At 35.4% G+C, this 13,287-nt stretch overlaps 1 protein-coding gene across 2 annotated transcripts in view; it reads left to right on the forward strand.

The window, feature by feature from the left end:
• The window catches only part of LOC132695671 (protein prickle-like), a 357,244-nt gene that overhangs the window by 339,499 nt on the left and 4,458 nt on the right, over positions 1–13,287 (forward strand). For both annotated transcript variants that reach the window (XM_060660081.1, XM_060660089.1), the window contains one exon: positions 9,489–9,692. In XM_060660081.1, coding sequence (XP_060516064.1) covers positions 9,489–9,692 — 204 coding nt within the window. The remainder of the gene's footprint in view (positions 1–9,488; positions 9,693–13,287) is intronic.

Here is a 13,287-nt window from a genome sequence, read left to right on the forward strand (position 1 = left end):
ATGTTGCGGACGGGACGAATCCTGGTGACCGGACGGAATTTACGGTCCCGACTCGTAAGGGCAGATTTAATGAAATATCTCTCCGCCCTCCCCGCCACCGACTCGCAAAGTTATCGGTTATTATCATTGCGGGGGATCGGGGAAGATGGCTTTGATATTTATATACGTCCGACGTCCGAGCGAAAAAGAAGACAAAAAGCGGGACCAACGGATACGGAGGCAAGCTTTAACGAGTTGGAGGCACAAGTATGGCAGGCGGGAAATTTACTCGAGTTAAATGTCGGCAATTAGACGGGCTATTTGCGATCTTCGACGGTCCGAGCCGGTTATTAAACGATAATTTCGTATGTAATTATCACTTAAGGAGAGGCAAGACGGGCATTTCGCCGTGATTTATTTGTCGCGAGTGAAAAATGCGCTACCGCGTCGCTGTTTACGTAGTTACCCGAGAGTGCGCGTTTGACATTGACCGTCGTTTTCGCCGTCGTACAGCGACCACGCGGCAGATCGCCAATAGTGTGGAATTTACTATCATTTCAAACCAAAATAGAAACCGTCAACGGCGATGATCATTCGATTTTACAGGAACACCACAAAGTGTCGAACATCCGGGAACACCACAAATGATCGAATGTTCAAATGAACGAAAATCCCGAACGACGTTCGGTCCCGTTTCGGAAAGTCTCGGTGAATTTCGTCTCGCGAGGGATCTGGATGTAGCAGACGGTCCAAACGCAGACTTTGCAATTTGACAATCGATACTAGATAAGTGTAATCCGAATACGAATTAGGAAAACGGTGCTTGTTTTAAAGATACAGGACGTACATCGGTTGCTAAATCCGCACAGGACACATTGTTTCCAAAAAATATAGGTTAATTCATTCAAAAGAATATTTTTTATTAATTGAATTATTGAATATTTTGTTGTCATTATCGCCCCCTATTTATTACAGCCACCGGCTAAGGTAAAAGTTGACGTGTATCAAATCAAATTTATAAAATTTTTATGAATGACAATGTCCACAACAAAATTCTTTTTTTAGAAAAATAGGTAGGGTTTACAGCTGATGATGGGAATAAAACTGATTATAAGCTGACTGAATTCACTGTGTTCTAGCCAGTTGCGAGTGAGCCTTGGTATAACACACATTTATGGGCCCCTACCCTACTTTACAAATAAGATGGGGCGTTTCCTATAGTCACACGAGGATCATAAAAATGTACTTATGGTGATACAAAAATACTTTAAATCTACAGCATCGTGGACCTGGCTTCTGGACTCACGGCCCCAGAGTGGCCCAGAAATGTCCTTAATGGCCCCACCAAATCTTTTGTTGTTGCATTGGTGTAGCAGAAAATATTCTTGCATTGTTGTCGATTGTTCTCTTTTATGATGTAAAACTGTTCAAATGGTTGAAAGGAGTTACCAGTATTTTTTTTAATAAACGTCAAATATATTTATTAAAGATTTCAAAATTTACCAAGAAAGGTCATATACCTACTGCCACTTTGATGTATTATTATTAAATATTTATTGGTGGTTCCTATTAACTTATACAAAAGGTAGAGGTTACCTACCAAAAAAATATAAAATACTTGCTAATCCCAGAAAAAAATCAAAATTTATGCCCATATTTGGTCAATATCTTTTCATACAACAAAAATGGCCAAGCTTTTGTGCCAAACTGTATAAGCAAACTAATATCTAGGTCACTTGCTTACTCCCAGAACTCTGGTCAAGTCTTTCAGTTCTACAGGTGCATTCGATTGCCTCCACCTCTGCCTAGAGGTACATACTGATTTGAAGGAATTTATTAATACTTATATAGTTTCAGTCGTACAGTGTAATGTACTACACATTTCTACAAATATTTTTATTACTAATAACCTTGTCGTAAGTCTATTCTTTTCGTCTCTTTTCTTACACATGCTTGCAACTCCTGTCTTGTATTTGGTCCTTCAAGTGTTCATGATTATGTTGTCCCTTCCTTAAGATGAATACACCGTTCACTTCAACTTTTCCTGATGCTTCTTCTGAGATATCTTTTTGCAATAACTCGAATATACATATATTTATTAACCTTTAATCCTATAAATTGAATAATGTTATAAAATACCACGTTTCTGCACTAAATATGCAAAATGCCTTTTTTGTGAGCTACTATAAAATCTTAAATCAATTTTACTCGTTCCGTTACACCTTCTGCATGAATAATACATAAAGTCGTCGTGAAAAACTATTTTTTAAGGGGTTATGTTCCTGTACCCACAATTAACTGAACTCCTGTTTAAGAAAAGTAATAAAATGTAAACTTAGTAAGATAAATCATTTTAAATAAGTTTCAAACTTAATATCCCTATAATAATCGCAGGTTCTAACCTAAACATTCTGTCACTCGATCACGTATCTGTCACGACTCAGCTGTTGACGGATCGGCTGTTACAAACCACCCTCTCGCGTGAACCCGAACGCCGTTCGGGATTTTTGATCATTTGGACATTCGTTCATTTGCTACCATCTCGAAAATCCCGAACGGCGTTCGGTCCCGTTTCGGTGAGTTTCGTTCCTCGAGGGAACTGAATGTAGAATGTCAAAAAGAAACGGATAAATACCTGTTTCGTTTGAACGACGTGATGTATGTATCGAAATAGGGAGACTTTGTAATTTGACCGTCGATAGATAGGTATAATCCGAATACGAAATAGCAAAATATTGCTTGTTTTAAAGGTACATGACATACATCGGATGCTAAATCCGCACAGGACTCATGAATTCCCATGCATACGATCAATTACTGTTTCCAAAAGAATATATTTTATTAACCCGTGAGTATCTTTTTGAATATTTTATCGTCACTATCGCCCCTTATTTATTACAACCACTAGCTAAGGTGAAAGTTGACGTCTATCAAATCATATTAATCTTTGACCTTACTATAATATATTATGCAACAAGTGTGGTAAACGGCATTTGACTCACGAGTTTTTAATAAACGAGTGAATTAAAAAGTTTACCAAACGTGTTGCATACTATGCTTTTTCTACGACCCTTAGTTTTTAGGTACATTTTCGCAAAATAACACGAATACATTCACTGACATGACCGTCAGAATTGACAAACGTCAAAATTCAAAGCGTGGGAAATATCTCCGAAAACATCCGATTGCTCCCAAATCCGTGCGGTAAAATCCAGGAAATGTCCGAAGTGGCTCGGATTCATGGGAAAAGTAACGCTAAAGTGACGCTTTCCGCACGCTAGATCGGTGGGTAATTAGGTATTTTACAGACGGGAGTAGAAAAAAGTATTTTTTCCATCTGGAATCTAAAACTTACTCGCCGCTGATGGTCCCACTAAATCTTTTGTTATTGCATTGGTGTAGCAGAGAATATTTGTACTAATTTTCTCCTTTGCTTTGTAAAACTGTTCAAATGGTTGAAATGAAACAAAAATGTAAAGCCCAAGCATTGTAATTATTAGGTATTTCCAACACATAGTATTTCCGCCTTAATTTTCTTCCATTCATATTTCCTTGTATTTGACGTACAAGTCACCGTGCCTTGTCCAAATATAAGGCTATAAGAACAACATTTCGTATTTTTATGACAAAGGTAACCTTCACCTGTATACACCTTATTATCAAATATATTTATTTAGGACTTCAAAAATTGCCAATAAATAATTTATTTACCTTGTGGCAAGTCTATTGCATATACTCTTTCGGTCTCCTATCTCTGTTAGACATGCTTGCAAGTCCTGTCTTGTATTTGGTCCTTCAAGTATTTATGATTGCCCCTTCCTTAAGGTGGATACACCATTCTCTTCAACCTTTCCGGATGCTTGATATTTTGTGTCTGTACATCTGAGATTTTTTTTTGCCATAACCTACAAACCCATAAAGGGTTAAATGTTAACATCATAGAATACGACGTTTTTGCACTAAACGTGCAAAATGCCTTTTTTGTGAGCTACTATAAAATATTAAATCAATTTTACTTCGTTCCGTTACACTTTTTGCGTATATAAAGTCGTCGTTATTTGTTGAGGAGTTCTGTTCCTGTTCTGCATTTTAACCTACCTACCCCATGAATTTACTACCCACAATGAACTAAATTCCTGTATAAAAAAATAATAAAATGTTCGCTTAATAATATAATAATAATAATTTAAAATAAGTATTAAATTTGATATCCCTATAAAAATCGCTAACCTAACCTAACCTAAACATTATATTTATTTATCCATCACTCTATCACGTATGATTTTCTCTGTATGTCCGCTGTTACAAACCATTCGCGTTTGGCCGAACCCGATCCCACACGAGACACTTTGAACATACGAAACTTTGCTACTATTTCGCTTTTACCAATGGACATGCTCATTACGTAACGCATAATTGAACACGCCAACGCACAGCTACGAATTTTGAAAATAAAAGCGGCTGAGAATAATAATTATTGTTGCCGGCATTAATATGATATATGATCTTTATTAATCATGTTTTACAAAAAATGTAATTGTAGTAAGTCAAAAATTCACACAAAGAAACAAAAAAGCGGGTATCAAACGACAAAAACATCGAAAATACAAACAATTAAATAACAAATAAAAGCAAACTTAGCGGTGGACATTAAACTATTAACTGTGTTAGATTTTACTTTGTCTTTAAATTTAACAATAAAGTGTAGAAATAGCGGAAGAATAGGTACTCTCAGAAGAAAATAAGTATAAGTGAAGACTATTCTTAATAAGAAATTTTCGCACGATTTTTATGTTTACGAACTTGCTATTGATACGATCAACCACAGGGCAATGACATAATGCGTAATCTTACAAACCATGATCACGGTAGCCAATTCTGTTTCTGCAATGTAAAAGTGACAAGAAGACGAATAATCACCCCACAGTACTGCTTCGTAACTTAAATGTGATTGCAATAGAAAGTGATACACCACAATTAAGTGAATATCATCAATCGACCTTCTTAGACGATGCTGAACGAACAATCCAGTATTAAGTTTTGGTTTCAATTCACCAACATGCTCCGACCAATATAATTTCTCACCAATGACCACACCAAGTAGTTTAGCCGGGCTACCATTCGTAATAGCGTTATTACTCAAAATCGTCAAGTGTTAGGTCTTATAAAGGTTCAGTTTTACCTTTTTTTTATTTGCAAAATATTCAAGTTTTGATGGTTTATCCCAAAGCTTAACTCTTTGGCTCCATCTCAGAATGGTACACATTTGAAAGGATAAATGGAAAAATTAATAACCATGGAATAATTAAGAAAATAAATTTTTCCCAATTAGTGATATTACCTTTTCAATGTAATGGATAAGAATAAATTATTTCTGCATTTTTCAACCCCCAAGCTACATCAATATTAGGGAAGTAGGTTGGAGTCAGGAGCTTCAGATCTGAATGTTTCATCTAAAAATATCTACAACTGAATTTCTGAAACAAACTAATTTAACATCATACCTCTTTTATTTTTGCCTTGCCTTTATTTTGAATGAAGTGTGGTTTTTGCAAAACCAATAACTGATCTATCGAAAACATTGATTTCTGGAGCCATACAGTAAACACTTCGGTCATTAACGAACATGTCATATAAATGACCTTTAAAGCGGATGAACACTTTAGATATATATCGCTAATGAGAAGTGTAAATTTGGTTTTCATGTGCGTTTCATCCATTTATCCAGTGAATCAAGTGGAGCTACTTTATTTTCAATGATTCATCCTTAGTGGAGTCTCCATCCAGTCGTGCACAGTAAATACACGTTGAAGATTTGTTTACCCTTTGTTTTTGCCATTTTCACTTACTTAAAATTGTGTTGTTACATTTTCAAAATTTCGATTCCATGGAGAGGTGAGCATATGGATATTTTCTTTGAGTTATGTAGAAATAATGAGTGCTTCTGGAACAGCGCTGATAACTACCATAAAAAATAGCCTTGACGAAGCTTACAAATCTATATTAGGTAAGTTGAATTAACCGAATTTAATGAATAAACGTTATTCAAACCAAAATCAATCAAATGTAAAGTAATGATCTATATGGTCGTCATTTATTGTTTTGTTGATATTTTAAGTATTGCCACTCTATAAGATGCACTTAACGTCCGAAAACAAGTTTCTGTTGCAAGATAATGGAAGGTGACTTGTAATTTCAACTTGGCTGGTAATAACAATATTGCCTTTCTGAAAAAGGCTGTTGGCTCAGTGGTTTTGACGAATTGATGCGAAGTGGATTATGTATTTTTAACTATTTGTTTTCAAATAAAAGACAAATTTGTTCGCAAGAAAGGCAGTTGCCAAATGTAAATACATTATTCAAAAGTGGGTATATTAACATTCAAATAAAATGATTGTTTGCGTCGTCGAATCCAAGCTTTGTTAAACTTATTATTTTCACCCTAACTCGACAAATCGCTAGCGATATGCTTGCAAAGAATAAAAGTGTCAAATCGTTTTTAATGAAATATTCTTTTTTAGGGCAACGTTCCCGCTTTTTATCCCCATTTGAAACTTTTTTGCGTTCTTTAAACTTTTACGGTCGTTCCGTTCTATCGAAAGTATTCCCGCGTTCTTTGCAAAATACGGCTCTTTCGTTGGGTGGGGGATCGAATAAAGGCAGTGATTTATATCGGGCGGCGATAACTTACTTGAGACATCTGCGACGTCAATTTTTTCCAAGTGACAAATATTTCCCGCTGCTCTTTCTCTCGCCCCCTCGCCGTATACTTCGATCTTTATTAAAACTGTCGCCAAAATACGTTTCCGCCCCATAAGTTCCGCGTGAGTGATTTGCGAGTCAAAAGAAAAAATGGCGTGATAGATATATCGTTTTCATAAAAAATGGGTGTCGCGAGGTCTGTTTAAATCACATATATGAAAATTATAAACGAAAATATCGAGTTACTTGCAGGACATACAAAAAAGTGAGAAATATTTAGTAGAACGGAAGAAGGGACAATAAGAAGAAATAGTAATAACAATAATATTACCTAAATAAAATATAAAATTTAACAATGTAAGGAACAAAGTGCCGAACTTTAAGGTACTCGTTGAGGCGTTAATTAAAAAAAAAATAGTTGTCGCAAAGAGAGGGGAAAAGACGGAAAGCGGACAAGAACGTTCTTATATCTGAAATCCGACTGATCAAAATCAAAAATTCTATATTTATTAAAAAATAAAGGAGACAAATAAGAAAATAACTCCTTAAATGTCAGATTTTTATAAAGACCCTATCGCGTTTTAGTTTTAATTATTTTATAAATAAAACTTCATAAATGTTGAGCAGTTATATAGTTTATGAAACACCCCGTATTCCAAAAATAAATCTCAAGCACGAGTTTTGGACTTTGTATTCTTTGTTTATTAAAAACCTCGAGAAACACGGACTATACATTTGATTACAATAATTAAAATGTGACAATATCAATGAATCATAAGACATAACTTTGGCATTGAGGTAATGTTTATTCGGTATTCGGTATTCGGTTTTAAAAAAGAGGTTGGTAAATTCGAATTTTCTATTCAAAGTTGGATCCAAATTTGTTACGGAATGTTAGACATGTTTATTATTATAAGTGGAGGGTGCCATAATGGTAGATAGATTTTCTGGTTATTTTTCACTACAAACAGTTTTGGAGTATTTCAGCTGGGTGTCGTCAAAATAAATGTGATAATCGCAATGCTGTATAAACACTTTATAATGTTAATTGTATAAAGTTTATCCAACAAATGTCATAAAATACTTCCCTGTGGCACCCTTGACATAATACCGCATATGTCTGATTGTTTATTTCCAATATTCACATTTTGTGTACGACCTGCTAAATAATGTTTTGTAAATAATAGATTTTAGTAAACTTATGCGATTTTGTGAAAGATTAATCGGAATTTCTGACAAACAAGTCTGACGTAAGTCTCTGGTAAGGGACATTGCGAATACTAGACAACAACATATTAGGGTTGGGCTCAGTATGCCTCATACAAATGACGCTGGTTTTTTTCATGAATTTTTTTAGTATAATAATAAAAATTGGCAGTCTTAGGTTTTATGACTTGACAATTACGAATTAGAAATTTATTTTGACGTTGCTCCTAGAGGGCGCTAGTTTCATATCAATGGAATTATATTTTATCTGTCGAGTTCTGGTTCAAACATGCCGTAAATGTAAAAGAATTTTCAATTTTTCATAGAAAGACCGTTTACCTCTGTAGGTTTTTGACTTATTTGCATTTATATTATAAAAAAGAGCATATTAAAAAATCTCAAGATATTAAAAGACATTGGGAGTAATAAAAACCATTATTTAACAATAAAAATTTTGATATGAGTAATGAAAAAAAAAATAAAATCAAATTTTTGGATTTCGTAATATGTTGATGTCTAGTACTTCCAGTTTAGAGATTGCTCATTCTTTAAGAATTACCTTTATATCTCAATCTCACCGTCCTGAGTGTCCCTTACAGAAAGTCTGATTTGTTTTTCAGAAATTTAAAATATCGCCATTCAACATGACCGCTGACAGGTCGTTAATAAGTTTGGTTGCGCCATTTTTAGGGCAGTATTTTCTCAAAATAATTAATGGTCTGTAAAAAAGAGTTAAGGGTGTGGAAATCGCTGATACAGATCATTATGTATTTTGCTATACTCGAATCATTTTGCCAAGAAGACAATTTCGAAATCAAAACGTTGTAGAAATAGCCGCGTCGCTTTTATCATCTTTATTTAAATCAATTCTAATCACAATATCACTGTCGCAGTGAAAAAGGTTAAAATTTTTGTTTCAAGTAATTTTGATTGCCTCGATATAATTTCTGGACTTTAATTTGAATATTTTTCAAAATACCGGAGGCCAGGCTTTTGATAGACGCGCAGACGTAAACAAGAAAAGCGCTCTCTGAGACGTATTAGGTATTCAAATTTTTATCGCTTTTAGAGCCCTCCCATTAAGCTTTATTAAAACGTTTCCGATGGGGGTGTTTAAAACTGCTAATGCACTCGATATAATGGCCTCTTAAACGGCCCAAGCTCGCTCCACCCCGCTTCACGTCCCGTTAATTCCTCAAAACGGTTTTAGCTCCCTATTTACAAAAAAAGCATACCATTTTTCACTAATTTATCTTATATTATTTTCGGAAACACTAAAAGAGACAGGACTAATTTTTTTTGCAAAATAATGCTGCTTAGAGAGCGCACAAAAACGTTAACCAAAAATAACAATAACCCACAACCGACTGCCTCTTTGTGCACGTAAAAAACTTTCAAAAATCTCAAATAAATGGCAAAAACAATCGAAAAGTTCACCCTTAGGTATGTACTTACCAACGCATCCCGTATCTTCTGGTTAAAAATCGTAAAGCACACCAGAAAGGGATAGATAAAGAGAGAGAGAGAGAGAGTCTCTCGATAATAACGTCATCAGCGGGGAACCCGATTAATTTTTTTCTTTCGGATTTATTCCCATATAGTGTTCGGAAGGCCTTTCTGCGGGAGACATCGGAGTGTTTGCCGCGAGAGCGGGGCCCAACACCTGCTGGCACCCGGGCTGCTTCGCCTGCTGCGTGTGCCGCGAACTCCTAGTGGATCTCATCTACTTCTTCAAGGAGGGCCGCCTGTACTGCGGTCGTCACCACGCCGAGACGATCAAGCCGAGATGTTCCGCATGCGACGAGGTAAATTTTTGTGTGATAATTATCAATTATGGATTTATACCAACTTCGAGAGAGATGAATCCAGAATGCTTACATCCACCTCCCATCTCTTTAACTCATGTAGAAATCAAAAAAATCTTTTTAAACCACCTATTGTTTAAAAGAATATTTATTTTGACCACATATTGCTTTTAGAGCAACATTATTTTTAAAAAAAAATTTGTAAAACTCCAAACAACTTAAATTCACCTTGTAATCACGGCTGATTTTAAAGTGCTCACATAAAGTCGACTTTGTTTGCTACTCCAAAAGTTGTTTATAATTGAAAACGCTCCTTCTCGCTCCGCATTAGTACTGGATAGACAGAGTGCAAACTCAACTATCAAAGATATGTTTTTGAACCCCAGTTGCTTTTTTGAACAATTATCAAAAACTTCAAACCATCGGACACAAACATTGATATCATTAGCTTTCCAATCTGCGAACAATTCGTTGGTTACAAATTCCTTTATTAAAGATATTTCATCATCTTCATTTATTAATGCTTCATTATACAATAAAGTAGTTTTTATTGCGGGTTGAATTTCTGAGTAATGTGGTTTGTTTTCAAGTAATATGTGTCCAACATTTGAGAAGATTGAATTTCCTATTGTGAGAGGCATTCCTCTGTGCTTCATTCAGTCATTATCCACTCCTCGTTTCTTCTAGCTTTTATTTTGCACTTAAGCTTTTAGACATTCTACTGCTGATATTTCCTTAACTTGTATAAATAAACTTGTTTCGTGGAAAATTGCGGCAGCATTATGCACAAATAAAAGCCGGAATTCTGTTTCCGCATTGTTGCAAAAGTTTTTAATTATTATGGGGCATTTCGGTATTAACAAAAAGCACGATTTAAGAGCGGGAAACAGTTGGGATATAAAATGTAACTATATTGAGAAATTCGGGACAATCCAGGACTAGCAGATTTTCCAAGACGTTGTCGGAAAAACCTGAACCTGTCCCGGCTAATTCTGGACGGTTGGTCAGCCTAATTTATAAATTGCCATGTATCAACGGAGCACGCAAAAAATCCTGCAACCAAAAATTATCAAAACCCAAGGTTCCACTCCAATGCTGAAAATTTACTACCGAAAACTAGTATAGGCAGTAGTAGTTTAATGATAATTTATTAAAAATAAATGTAAGTCTAAATGTACTACCACTGAAAAAGCAATAAATGAAAAAGGGTACGAAATGCATTCTATACAAAAAACATTACCAATAGATACAAAAATAAACAATCAGAGCATTTATAATTATTGTGTTGTTATAAAATAATTCTTCAGCACTGTAAAATAATTTTTCAGTTGTTGCTAATTCATTGAATTAGACCTTTGATTTGGATGCTATTGTATGGTAAGTCGGTTTGATCTCACGTTATAATTACGGTTTTCTGTTGAAGGAGATAAAAAGTAAGATGACTTTTGTAATTTGGAGGGCTACGTACATTCGATCTTCGATATTTTTTGTTATATTGGTACACATGGTACAGAATAAAATTTTGTGTAAAACATGGAATACAGTGCTGAAAATTTGAGCAAAAAATTGTTTATAAGAGGTACAATATGTTCCAATATGGCCGAGAAGATGCCGATGACGAACCTCGCTCTGGACGCCCCAGCACGTCCATAACTGATGAAAGCTTTGAAGTGATACAAATGGTCTTGAAAAATCATCGAATCACTAGTAGATTGGCTGACGACGTCAGCATCTCTATTGCCTCATGCCATGCAATTTTTTACGAAGTTTTGAGCATGAAACGTGTAGCAGAAAAAAGTCTTAACTATTGACGAAACCAAAGCCCAGTCGTACCAATGGAAGAATCCAAAATCGCCAAAACCGAAAAAAGCACGTCAAATTCGATGAAATGTCAAGGTTTTGGTTACTGTTTTCTTTGATTATCGTGGCGTAGTAGCAAGAGTTCTTACAACAAGGTCGTACAACCAATAGAGCAAGTACATAATCTGTCCGGAATTGTAGGAAAACAATTCATAGATTTTGCATCACGATCTTATCGTGCTGCTCACTCATCGTTGCTTGTGTCTAACTTTTAGGCCAAAAACAAAACCACAATCCTTCCTCAGTCACCATATTCACCGGATATGGCTCCCTGCGACTTTTTCCTGTTCTCAAAACTCAAGAAACCCATGAAAGAAAGGAGGTTTGGAACGATTGAGAAGATAAAGAAAAAATCGCTGAAAGAACTCAAGGCTATATTACAAAGTGGCACAAGTATCCTGGGGGGGAGGGGTTACTTTGAAGAAGACAACATTTCACAATCAACAATCACTTTACTTTTTGAACACACCTTGTATATACATGGCAAAGGCATTATTTTGCGTGCCAGAAGGAATCCTCTATAATATGTTCGAACATGAGCTCCACAAGAAACTTGAATAACTCTTTTTTGAAGTTTGAAGATTTTCAAACCCGATATGATGAACATATGAAAAAGACTGTAATCTAGGCCAAATAGTTATACTAGTCTTTGTTTACAAGCATTTTGTACGCTTATTTAAAATGGCACTCTATTCATTAAAAAGTGATGTTATTTGATATATTGAACCCTGATACTACACTAATATCTGAATTCTAAGCAACTGTCGATTATACATTTTGAAATACCCCTGATTCCATAAGTGTCCAATTTTGTGGATATGAGAGATGCCTTGAACAGGCCGCAAAATGTGAAAACATTATATATACCCCAGCAACAGACCTTATTGGATATACTGCTCCGTTTCTTTCGCTTAAGGCTTAGAACATAGTGGCGCGACGAGGATAGCGGCGAGCAAGCAGCGCGACGTCCCGTCCAAAACAAACCTGTGGAGACAGGTGCGTGTGCACATAGTAGAGCGATATGTTTGAGCGATTAAATCGAGCGACGAGATTGATTCAAATAATTTTGTTTTCATCACTCTGTCGCATTGTAGACAAACCATGGATTGTCAAAAACTAAGAGATTTAGTCTTTATGAGAGAGAGATTATGGGATCAAAAAGATAAAAATCGCCATAATTGGTACATTTTAGATAAAATATGGGATGAAGTGGCAAAGGAAATGCAAACGACACGTAAGTATCTTTTATTTAACACTTACAAACTTTTCAATTCAAGTAATTTTTGAAAGTCTCTCTAATATCAGACTCCTATTATTTGTGCGTCGAGCTCCTATATTAGATAATGTAGGATCATTTTGATGTTTATTGATTAGCTGAGTATCAATTCTTTCAAGATCTAAAATTGTATTATGTAATACGCACATACATTTAACAATTAAATCGGCAAATTCTGGATGCGTCTTGATAGGTTTCCATAAAAGTCGCCATTTAGCATTTAAAATTCCGAATGCGCATTCTACCGTTCTTCGTGCTCGTGAAAGTCTCATATTGAAATATTCCTTTTCTGGAACAAGCTGTTGACGACTGTAGGGTTTTAAAAGATGTCTCAGTAAGGGATAGTCGTCGCCTACAAAAACAAATGGCATCTTAATTTGTGTATTGGGAAGTGGTTTGTCATCTGGAATATTCAATCTTCTTGCGTAAAACACAGCAGATGATCCCTTCTACGTCAAT

The sequence above is a fragment of the Cylas formicarius genome, unplaced genomic scaffold (genome assembly GCF_029955315.1).
Source record: "Cylas formicarius isolate icCylForm1 unplaced genomic scaffold, icCylForm1.1 PGA_scaffold_10__41_contigs__length_53128322, whole genome shotgun sequence".
Classification (NCBI taxonomy): Eukaryota; Metazoa; Arthropoda; class Insecta; order Coleoptera; family Brentidae; genus Cylas; species Cylas formicarius.